General features: G+C 35.6%; 1 protein-coding gene across 1 annotated transcript in view; it reads right to left on the bottom strand.

Annotated features, from left to right (window-relative positions):
* Positions 1 to 5,582: 5,582 nt before the first annotated feature.
* LOC108366083 (zinc finger protein 79-like) overlaps positions 5,583 to 11,681 on the bottom strand; it is a 24,266-nt gene continuing 18,167 nt past the window's right edge. The window contains exon 3 of the mRNA XM_017620365.1: positions 5,583 to 8,360. Within this exon, the coding sequence (XP_017475854.1) occupies positions 6,781 to 8,360 (1,580 nt within the window). The 3' untranslated portion in view covers positions 5,583 to 6,780. The remainder of the gene's footprint in view (positions 8,361 to 11,681) is intronic.

The following is an 11,681-nucleotide window of genomic DNA, read 5'->3' as shown; positions in this document are numbered from 1 at the left end:
TATATATATATATATATAATTAAAATCTATTCCTTATAACAAATGTGTTTATATTTTTTATGTAGATAGGGTTTGTGTTAGGTTGGCTGGTAAATGACTCATGCCGATTTTCCACTGGGCAACAAATGCTAAAAACTTGAATGATTAGACAAAAAAAAATACCAGTATGCATATTAAAAAAATCATCGAGCTCATTTCCACTGACACTCTCAAATGGAAATTTTTTTTCTAATTTCATGATCCTGATGAAATACTTAAATATTTTTCCCAGAAATTTACTAAAAAAGAAAAAATAATTAAGTAAATCTTTCTAAGAAATCGAATTAAAAGACTCGAAATTTTTATAAAAGTTCATTGAATTTTTTTTTGAATATTGCACAGAGTTAAAACCTGAATTTACACGGCTTTTTTTTTAAAGAATACACTTTATTTATATAAAAAAAAATAAAATATATTGAAACAATTAATAGCTAAAACTTGTCAATATGTGTGCGGCGTATAATACATTAGAAAAAATTGTATGCAAAAAAGGATTCTTACAGCTTAAATAATGACTAACTTAAAAAAAATAATCTCGGTTTAAATGGAGCATTTAAATCACATTTTGTTTTAATAAAATTAAATTTGATTAATTTCGTAAATTTATTTATTTTTTTTTATACTACAATTGTTTCGATTCTTGAAGTTTAGTACAATCTGAAGCACTTTTTAAAAGATTCTTAGTTTTTAAAATACCTTTATAATTTAGGCATTTCCTTTTTTTGTTTAAAGGGATTTAGGCAAATATTTTTTCAGCATTTGTTGTGGTTTCTGGAATGCAAAGAGCAGCTGAATACCATTTTTCTCAAAGACGAAACGCTGCACCTCCATCGGCATTTTTATCTTAAAAAATGAATTCTAAGAAAACTGAAAGAGATATTTTAATATATTCGTTCAAATCGGAAACTTAAAAACAATATAATGTGTACTAGGAGGTACTGTGAAAAACTGTAAGCTTGGCTGAAAAACTGCCATTTACAGGTGAATCTGTGCTAAAATGTCACCTTTTTCATTTATTTTTTGAATAGCGCTATAACAGCGACACATTTCTAGCTATCTAACCCCCTCAATGGTGAAAACTGAAGCAGTTGAAATTCCCGGTAGGGAGTAACGTTTGACATGTTATATTGCATAATAAAATTCATGTGGTAATAACCGGGTATTTTCCAGGGAGCGAGAATTCTTTCCAGTTTTGGTTTAGTTCTGCATGAGAACAAAATGTTACATCAAGAACGTTCCCACAAAAGAACCAAACGGGAACAAAAGTATTGAGAGCAATTTAAACTGGTGAAAAATGGGAACAAAACGATTGGGAACGTTTCCGTAAAGAACAAAATGCGAACAAAACTCATGGGAACGTTTTCAAAAAGAACAGAATGGGAACGAAACTTTCCGGAACGTTTCCATGGGAACAAAATGAGAACGAAAGTATTGAGAACGTTTTCAAGGAAGATCAAATACGGATAACAGTCTGGGGAGTATTCTGCTAGAGAATGAAACGAGAACAAAACTTTTGAGAAATTAACATTAAGAATACCGCTCCCAGTGTGCGTGTTGGGATGAACAATCGTTTCAGTGAGAACTACGATTGTTAATGCTAAGTTATAGGAAAGCTGGATCATTTCATCTTCCAGATCGTTTGTCATTAGAGTAAGTGTCCATTTATGGAGCAATTTTTCATTATTTGTGCAAGAAGACCTCGTGGCTTAAGTCTTTCGTTGACTTAATTTGCATAGTTATCTTTCAGCTTTTCCCCGCCCGGCACCTTTATTTATGACCAGTTTTTATTTTTTCTATTCTACGTACAAAATTGCTTGTACATATGTATATATTTTTAAATTCCAAAAATTCTACTTTGTAAAGTTTATAGCAAGGTAAATTCATATAAGGTGGTGTTGCTGCTTTGATTTGCCTTGGTACACATATGTCAAAATTCCTTATGAGTGTGTGCGAAAATAAGAGTGTTGGAATTTTTTTCCCTCTTCCTCCTTGAGCGAAGAATAGCTGAAATTGACATTTGCGTACTGAAAGCGACAACAAAATACATGTTAGTTGTTTTTGTACTATCGCTACCACTTTATATAAAATCGACTTGGAAAAAAAGGCTTCTGCAAGAAAACTAAAAAGCTATAAAAAAAATGTATGCATATAGAAAGCTTGCTTTGTAGTATGAGCGCCTGGTATTGGGAAATGAAAATATCGTTTTGTATAAATTAAATATTGGTTCGTTTTATGAAATTGACCGCCAATTCTCTTACAAAAAATAAAAGCTGTTGCTTACTTTTGGTCCTAGGTAGCACTTTACCAAATTTTATCAGTAGTACACAAGCAGAAGCAAAACAATATTTTTTTCTACTATTGCGACTTTGTTCTAGAGCAAGGCATATTTTTTCAGTGTAAACAGTACTGATCGATCAAAAGGCCACAATAACATTGACAAATACAAAAGTGTATTCATTTAACCAAAATTTACAATCAAGGTGATAGCGAATGTTCATGTTACATTCACATTTTGTTTGTAATTTTTCCGTTTCGGTCTCTGTCAGAAATTTCCTGAGATTTTAGTTCCCAAATGGTTATTCGAGAGAAAGTTCCTTACACCTTTGTTCTTATTTTGAACTTTCCCAGAACATTCTGGAGACTTTTGTTCCCATTTTGTTCTCTTAGAAATGCCTCCAAAAGTATTGCTCGCATATTGTTCTCTTTGGGAACGTTGCACAAGGTTTTGTTTTTATATGACTCACGTTGAGAACGTTCTCGACAGTTTTTTTTTCACTTTCGTTCTTTCTAAAAACTATCCCAAAGTATTTGTTCTCATTTCGGGTTAGGTTTTTAAGCATTTTTGGCAACAAAACTACGAGAACGGCATTTAGTTTCGATTATACCTTTTGTTCTCGGTCCCTGGTATTTTCCATTATTCTATATAAAAGGGTGTGTTCAATGTTGGAATACCATTTTGTCCCTATCAAATACATAAATATAAATATGTACATATGTAGATGAGGCTCTGGCCCTCTCAGCACTATGGTTTAGTCCTGAATAAAATCTCATCCAAACTACCTACAAATTTTAAATTAATTACCTCTTTGTAGGGAAGACATATCATACATATGCAGATCTTGGAAACTGTAGGAGGCTATGAATGTAAATGTCTGTGAACTTAGAAACAAATGCTAATACTTTTGCTTAAATAGTTAAGCGATCGTTAAGTTACATATGTATTTATGCTCGTGTATGTGAATATACGTATACATATATACTCATGTACGCATAGTACTTTGATTAAAATTTTATGCTCTAAAATATATGTGTCTAATTTTAATATCTAATAAGCTATATAGCTTCTATTCATAAATTATATTTTGCATTAATTTTTCATATACAATTTGGGTTACTCAATTTCAAAAAGTCGTTGTTCAATTTAGGCTCTTAATGTTCCTCGTCTTCATTGACACTTTTATATATAATTTTACAAACATACATACACATAGGTATGTAGTATGTATACTATGTTTGTTGGAATATCATTCTAGTTTTGACTTATAAATATTTGCTTTATGAAAAGATTTCTTGTCGTCCATCTTAAAATTATATTTCGTGGCAAGCAAATCATCATTTGTGAACGCGATGAAATATGATTTCTCTCATTCAACGTTAACCGTTTCTTTACGATCTTTCAAAATCTACTAGACTATTTAGCTTTCAATCAAAATCAAATCATTTCATTTAATTAATTGACAATTAATCATTCAAACAGCTAAAATGCGTGCATTTATACATACGTATTTAAGTATTAAGTTTACAGTGATTTCGGCTTCTAAGAATACTTTTATATAAGACTTAAAATTTTAATGACTGTTTACTTGAATGCTTTGCAAATGTCTTTTATTGCTCTAGGTATCAATTCTCGATTCTAAGTATATCTTTCGGCTTAATTTTTTTTGGGTGTCTGAATTTTGGTTAATATTTTCCTTTTTTGTTTACTTTTCCACACCATTGAATTTTTCGAATTGCTCACAGTTTCAATTTGTTTATGATTTTGCTTTAAATAGAAAATAAATGTATAAGCTTAACTTTGTATATAAGTAAATATGCATGTGTGCATGTACATACATAACATATTTTTGAACCAAGTTCATCCACATGTNTTTTTTTTTTTAATTTATAAATAATAAACTTATTTAGTTTACTTATAAATTAATTGAAATACGTACATATGTATTTAGTTTTAATTAACATTATATTTATTTTGCTTTTATTATATACTTGATTTATGATTAAGTATTGTCCTTGTGATATGTTTCTAAATGTTTGCTCTCAATTTTATTATTTTCGAGTAATTGAATGTGATTACTTAGGTAAGTATGTATGTATGTATGTATGTATGTAGTAGAGTCGAGAATTGGAATTAGCGAAAAGTACGTTGGGCTTAAATTAATAGATTTGGACTAGAAAGCTAGCGTAAACCAGACAAATTGGTATGAAGATAGCTCATATCTTTAATGGCAAAGCTTAGAAAATTCTAATGTTTCAGCAAAAGTACGTACATATATAATACTGGGTTATAAAAAGTACAGAGAAGAAAATCCCAAAAATAATTACATGTTTTCTAAAAAATAATAAAAATCTTGTATGTATGATATAATACTAAATCCATAAAATTTGCTTTGTTATTTGAGTTGATATATTTTCATGCGCTTAAGGGTAAATTCTGCGCATTCGTCTTCGTCTTAACTTTAGTATTCGTCTTCACCTTCGTCTTCGTATTCAAACTTGTCTTCCTATTCATTTTCGTCCTCGTGTTTGTCGTAGTCCTAACCTTAAACAACTGCATAGCATATTCCCGATAGTATACTCCCAATATAAATTCAGGTGGAAGTACTCTTTCTATATCATTCACTCTGGAAAAAAAGTAGCCACAACTCTAAAAAAAAAGCCGAATCGCCACTGCGAAAAACGGTTGGAAAAATCTACACAAATTCAAATCCGCATAAAAATCGCATAAAAAGAGTAATTTCAGACTGAAATGTAATGAAGTCAATTAATCTTTTAATTGAGCTACCGCTTTTTGGTGTTCACACACAGTCAGCTGCTCGATTAGCGACACACAGTCAGTTGCTTCATTGCCAACAGTGATGGAAAAGTTGGTACAATCTACAATCGTACCTTTATTTACTTTGAAAGTACACACTACTTTAGGTACATTTGGAACGTAGTTTGACTAGTATTTCGGGAAATTAGTTCACATATTTATTCTCATTTCAGTGTATTTTCTGGTGTGGGTAACTTGTCGTATAGCCTCCCTCTTTTGTGTGAAGATGCATACAAATGATACAAAAGGGTGGTCAAAGTAACGTAACTGTAGTTGATTTCGCCAGACAGACAGAGAATATTTCTTTTTATTACGTCAGATGGAACAACTCGGAGGAAGTGATTTACCTTTTCGAAAATATAATTTTGTACCGAGACAGGGCGTTTTCGAACTGGCTGCCGAGATAGGTCGATCTTCCACTCAGCCATCGATATAACATTCTATTAACCAAGAAAAAAATAAATTAATTTTAAAACGGTTTGCATATGCTAATTTTACAAAATAAACAATAAAAGTAAGTTTAAACGATTTAAAGCTGACTTTGCCTTTGCCTTTGTCTTTGGTTTTACGCTGAGCTTATCCGTTTAAATTGCTTAGGTATTCAAAAATGTTGTTATGCTTTTGTTATATGTATTGCAGTACTTGTAAAATTGCCATTCTAAGTAAATTACTATTATTTTTATGCAATTTATTATTTTAAGAATAGTTTAGTCTAATTTATTTAATATCATTTTGTATCATGCCTTTTTGGTAATATTTTGCTTTACTTTAAAATATATGTATATGAAATACTCTAAAAAAATATCAACTGCTTCTCATGCTTTCTATTACATTATATATTGTATATATATATGTATGTAAATTGTATAATAATGTATTTATGTTTGCAAATGTAAGTGCCTACGTATACTCACTTACACACATATGTACTATGTATGTGTATATAAAACATGCGTGAATATTGGCTCTGATCTTAGCCGAAGATCACCCAAAACCTCAAATAATTAGCGCCTTGCTATTCGCTCAGCTAATTGAGCCTACATATAAGGGTGTTCGGTTGACTTGTGAATTAACTATATGTATGTATGTATGTATAAGTACTTTTCGCTCTTAATGTATTGCACTACTCACTGGCTTTCAACTTTAACTTTGTAGTTGTTAAATTTTCACTATCACTACTATATCAAATGTTCGTCTGCCTTAAGTGCCAACAAAACACATTTTACGTTTCAAATCTCTTATCAATAAATCCTAATAATATCTTGTTCATAATAATTTTAATAGTAATAATTTTGTATATATAGAATTTCTACTTATGTTCCATAATATTCGTTGCATGGGATTTTTACTTAAAGTTGGTAGGTTTTGTATTGTTTTCATTGCGTTTTGCAAAATGTACAGCTTTTGCTTTTTTCAGTTTTTGTATGTATTTATGTATGTATGCATGGTATGTATGTTCTTCAACTATCGAACTTTTTGCTATAGAAAAAACTATTCTTACGTGTTTTGAGTTTAATTACAATTTCTGTTGTAAAAGTGTGGAATATGTTTTCTTTTTAATTGTTAAAACTACTCGTATCTTACTGTGCTCTTCAAAGTCCAACCCTTCCCAATTACATACATATGCATGTATTTCGATCTATTCAAGCCTATGCTACGACAATATCTTCGTCGTTGTCATCACTGCTTTGCGCTGTCGTAGATTCGCCTTCGCCTTCACCTTCGCCGCCATCGCCATTATCCGCGTACAAGTCTGTCGCTTCTCCGGTGCCCAAAACATCCTTGAGGCATGATGACTCCAGATGCTTGTTTAGGTACGATTTCAGAGCGAATGTTTTGTGGCAACGCTTGCATTCGAAGTTCTTATCGATCGAGTGCGTTTGCATGTGCGCCCGCAAATTGGAGCGATCGGCGAATGCCTTGCCGCAATGTGAGCAAGCGTATGGTTTCTCGCCGGTGTGTGAGCGTAGATGGCCCTGCAACAGCCAGGGTCGTGAGAAGAGTTTTCCGCAAATGTCGCAGCTGTGCGAGAGTTTGTGAGTCAGCAGATGCATGGCGAGAGCCGGCATGGAAACGTAAGCCTTGCCGCAAGTATTGCATTTCTTCGCTGATTGCGAGTCGAGCGAGCGGTGCGTCTGTTTATGACGTGAGAGGTTGCTTGAGGTGGCGTACTGTTTGCCGCATTCGGAGCACTTGTAGCTGCCCCGCTTCTTCTTCACATACGAATCGGTGTCCGTGGCGCTGGAGTCGAAACTTCCAGCCGTATGCGTTTCGATTGGTTCCTTGCTGCTGCGGCTAGCCTTGGTGCGGCCATCTAATATATTAAGACCGAGTTTGATGGAATGATTTGCTTTAGCCTCCGTAGAATCTTCAATTGTCATTGAGTTTGTGGATGTACGCCGCACTTTGTACGATGATGGCTCATCGATCCACAACTTGAGCGTTGCTTGATAATTCGAGCTGGAATGCCCCGAATCCGACGAGGAGGACATGTCGATGTCAATGTCAGATGAATGATCCGAATTTGGTGGTGTTAGAGGCGAGCAATTTTCGGAATTGTCCGGTGTGTTTGCGCCTGTATGACTGTCATATGAGTTGCTGCTGCCGCTGCACATATAACGTATTTTTGGCGGTCCCTGATCGAGGGCCGCTCGCGTGTGGTGCGGCGTCGAGACATCTTGCACGGTGAATATGGTAAAATTATCCGCGGCAATGGTTGCAGCACAGAGTGGTGGTGGCACGGCTCTCTGCTGTTTGGAAGCACTGGATATCTCATGCATGATGGGTGTTAGTTGTGTTTGGTGTTGGTGCTGGTTTTGATGGTGCGCTGTGCTATTGAGATTGCTGTTGGTTGACGACTCCGGATGCAGGATGGTGACGACACAAGGCGGTGTTAGTGGCGGTAGACTTTGCGATAGTGAGAGTAAATCGTGGGCGGCTTCGGTCTCCTCGATGCTGCGTTCGCGGTAAAATGACGGCAACACGGGCTCCTGTTTGATCATGAACGCTGGCGTATGGCTGGAAGGTTGACTGGCATTGAAGCCACCAGCAGGTGGCGCATAGAATATAACTTTACCATCTTCAGCGGGCGAGCGACCGGCAGTCGTTGATGGAGCAGTTACGCATTTGTTGGATGTGCTGCCATTGCCGCTGGCGAAGGAGTTGTCACGGTTGTTATTTCGAGTGTTCCACTTAACCACGTTACGACGTGGCTCAATTCTTGCACCATCTGGAAGCGAAAACAAATAATTTTTAAGCAAAAAACAAAACCGAATTTAATTCTCACATAAAAATTTAAGATTATCGTTAATCGCATTTAAATCAAATAAGAATGGGACCACCTCTGAAGTAACACTTTACCTTTAAAAAAATAATTTTAGAAATCGGCTAACGTGGTCCAAAGTTATGCGGCAACATTCATACAAAAAAAATATTCGGACGAACTGATAACCTTCCTCCTTTTTGTGAAGTCGGTTGATAAAAATTAACAACAATAAAGAATCTTAAGAGATGTCAAAAGTATATCACAATAATTTATTTGGGTTTGAGTTACCGTAGAATCCCAACGAAAGCGGGGACCTAATGTTTTGTAACCCCTCAAAGCTACCCTTAGACAATTTTTTTTATAAACAATGTGCCAGTATACATTGTCAATATTAGTATTATTGTATCTCAAATTGTTGGTTAGTTAAACGAAGGGAGTCCCTAACACAGTGTGGCCAAGATATCTTCGGCTTCCCTAATGAATCCCATCTGCAGGGCATTTGGTAGGCGAACTCTTTATAACAAAGGGTTTGACCATTGAAGCTGTAAAATGGATCAATATTTGTCTGACCAAAGCCGGGAAGGGACAGACAATGTGCTTTGCAGTTTCATCATCTTCACCTATTCGGTGTAAGTGGATTCGCAATTGGTTGTGACCAGTCAGGTAATGAGAAAGTAGCCTGATGTGGTTTCTATTTTCTAAAATAATATAATTTCTATTGAAAGAGTAGCCGGAGAGTCTGGCCTGTCTAAGGCCCATTTCATAATCTTGTTTGAAAGGGCCCGGATGGCTACTTGTTTATCTGAAAAGATATTTGACCTCATCGGAATATTCAAGCACTGTGCCTCCAAGGGTGAACGAACCAAGCATTGGTTTATGCTTTGTCGTAAACTGTACAAGAAAAGCCTTTCGAGGATTTATACTGAGGCTCTTACTGGAACCTGCAACTTTTGAGATAGTACTGCCGAAGTTTTCCGAACCTGTAATTGCCAGGTCATCTGCGTACCCCACAACATCGTAACCACACTCATGTAGCCTGATTAAGAGGTCGTTCACAAAAAGTGACCAAAGCAAGGGTGAATGGACACCTCCCTGCGGCCAGCCTTTCACGGCTCTAGTCTTACTTGAGTATTGCTCCAGGACGATGTAATTTCACGCGAATCCGTTGATTCCTTTTGAGTTAAGCAAATTATGTGTGATGTAAGGAAGTGGAAGTGTTCAGTTTCTCCCTAATAGAGAGGTCTAACAGTCTCTCTAAAGTTTTATGAAGTTTTGAGTGAAGGAAGTTAGGCTAAGAGATTTGTATGATTTAGCTACATAAGTCATGGATCCTGTTGCTCGATTTAAGAATAAATAACACGGACATCACGAACCGAGTTGAAGGGTTGGAAAGACTCTATCACCCACCGTACTTTGTCCCTGTCAAAGATCGAACCAGACCTGCTATAATTCTCACTCTGTGTTCTGAGGAGACAGAGGCCATCAGATCACCGAAAAACCTGGGAAATGCACTTGAAGCAGGTGATTTAGGTCTCCCGGTTATCGTTCGTAAAGATCCTTTTGGCCTTTTGAAAAGCCGCCTAGCAGTTTTGTGCTTTGCATCCAGTTCCCCGATCCACCGGGGAACCTTACGTTTTATCGAGATGGAACCAGTAACTCTGCTTCAATTGTGAAGCACCAATAATAACGACAGTAGTGCCAATAAATATGGTGCATCGGTTTTATTCGGTGTATAGAATAGCAAACATCTACATATATTTCCGAGTACCCATATTTGTTTTACACCCCCATCTAATGAACCTATAAATTAATTCGAATGTGATATCTGGTTAAAATAAGACGCCTATCGAAGGATTATTAAAATAAATGAAAACATTGTTTATCAATTTAAGAACAGTTTGAGAAATATTTGAGAAACATTTTTTTACATGGCGCAGATATCGAAGTTCATCAGTAGTCTGCTACATCAGTCGCAAAATGGCTCTTCGACCACGCGGTCGCTGTTATTAGCAATTTGTTTAATTTCAAAATAAACCATGCAACTAATGTTTTATATTAACCGTGTTTTTCTTTGTTAAACTTACTGAATAAATAAGCTATTGAATAAACTGTTAAACTGCATACATCAAAATTCCTTTCCTATAAAAACTGTGTTTCTCTTACATGTATCAATGACAATACTATACAAATAATTCAATAAGAGTAACTGGATTTCATTTCGTTCCGCTACACTCACATTTCAGAAAAAGTTGAGAACTCAACATTTCTCAATTTGAAAATAAAGGAAAATTTCGTATTAAATATGTGCCTTTAAGTTTGAGAACGTTATCAATGGTTATTTGAGATGCATTTGAGAATTAACGTTTGAGATTTGAGAAAAGGACTGATTCTCAAGTGCATCTCAAATTGAGATTTAACAGAAATTTTTCCTGAGAATCCTTCCACCTTCTTACAAGCTCTGCCGTGTGTCCCTTGGATGGTTCACAAAAACGCTGAGGCGAGATTATCAGCCGTTTCATTGCCATCAAAGCCCTCATGACCTGGTGCCCATCACAAAGTGAATGTTTTAAAGATTTATAATTTGTCCATTCTACTTTTTCTGCTGTCTACCACCCTTGTCACTGTTTCACATGATTCCAAAATGGCCGGTTATTCAATGTCTGGTTATCACTACTTCCCGGTTAGACACCATTATCGACGTTTCTGACATCATGCATATAAAATGTGATCGATTTGTACTCATCAGACATTGAACAATCGGCCCTGAGGACGGCAAAATTGTGCATTTAGACAGATGGAGTAATTTTTTGCTTTGTTCAAGGCACATTGAACAGGTAGTATCAGTAGAGCNATACTTTTTCTGCGATCTACCACCCTTGTCACTGTTTTACATGATTCTAAAATTGTGTACGACGACCAGAGTTAATTTCATATATGTAATACTTCTATATTGGCAGTAAGCTAACTTCTCAATAGGGGTATTCTCTGAGTCTTGCAAAGCCCTTGCACGGTGCACGGATTGCACGGTTTGCAAAGCTGCCCCATACGAAAACCGGTTTTTACCGTGCAATCCGTGCAATCTGTGCACCATGCAAGGGCTTTGCAAGACTCAGAGAATACCCCTAATGTGTAAGCATTCCGAAATCAAAGCGAGACAGTCTAGTACCGTTTTTATCAATGTATTGTGTACTTGAGTGCCGTTTTTGTATATATGTTGTGTACATGTGTATTTATAAACGGATGTGTTCCTCTTCTTTCGTACGTGTTTATTGATATATCTGTACG

This window comes from Rhagoletis zephyria, unplaced genomic scaffold (assembly GCF_001687245.7).
Source record: "Rhagoletis zephyria isolate East Lansing unplaced genomic scaffold, Rhagoletis_zephyria_1.1 Rzeph_scaffold_02129, whole genome shotgun sequence".
NCBI lineage: Eukaryota > Metazoa > Arthropoda > Insecta > Diptera > Tephritidae > Rhagoletis > Rhagoletis zephyria.
Note: the sequence above shows the minus strand (reverse complement) of the source record. Positions and strands in the feature narration are given on the sequence as shown.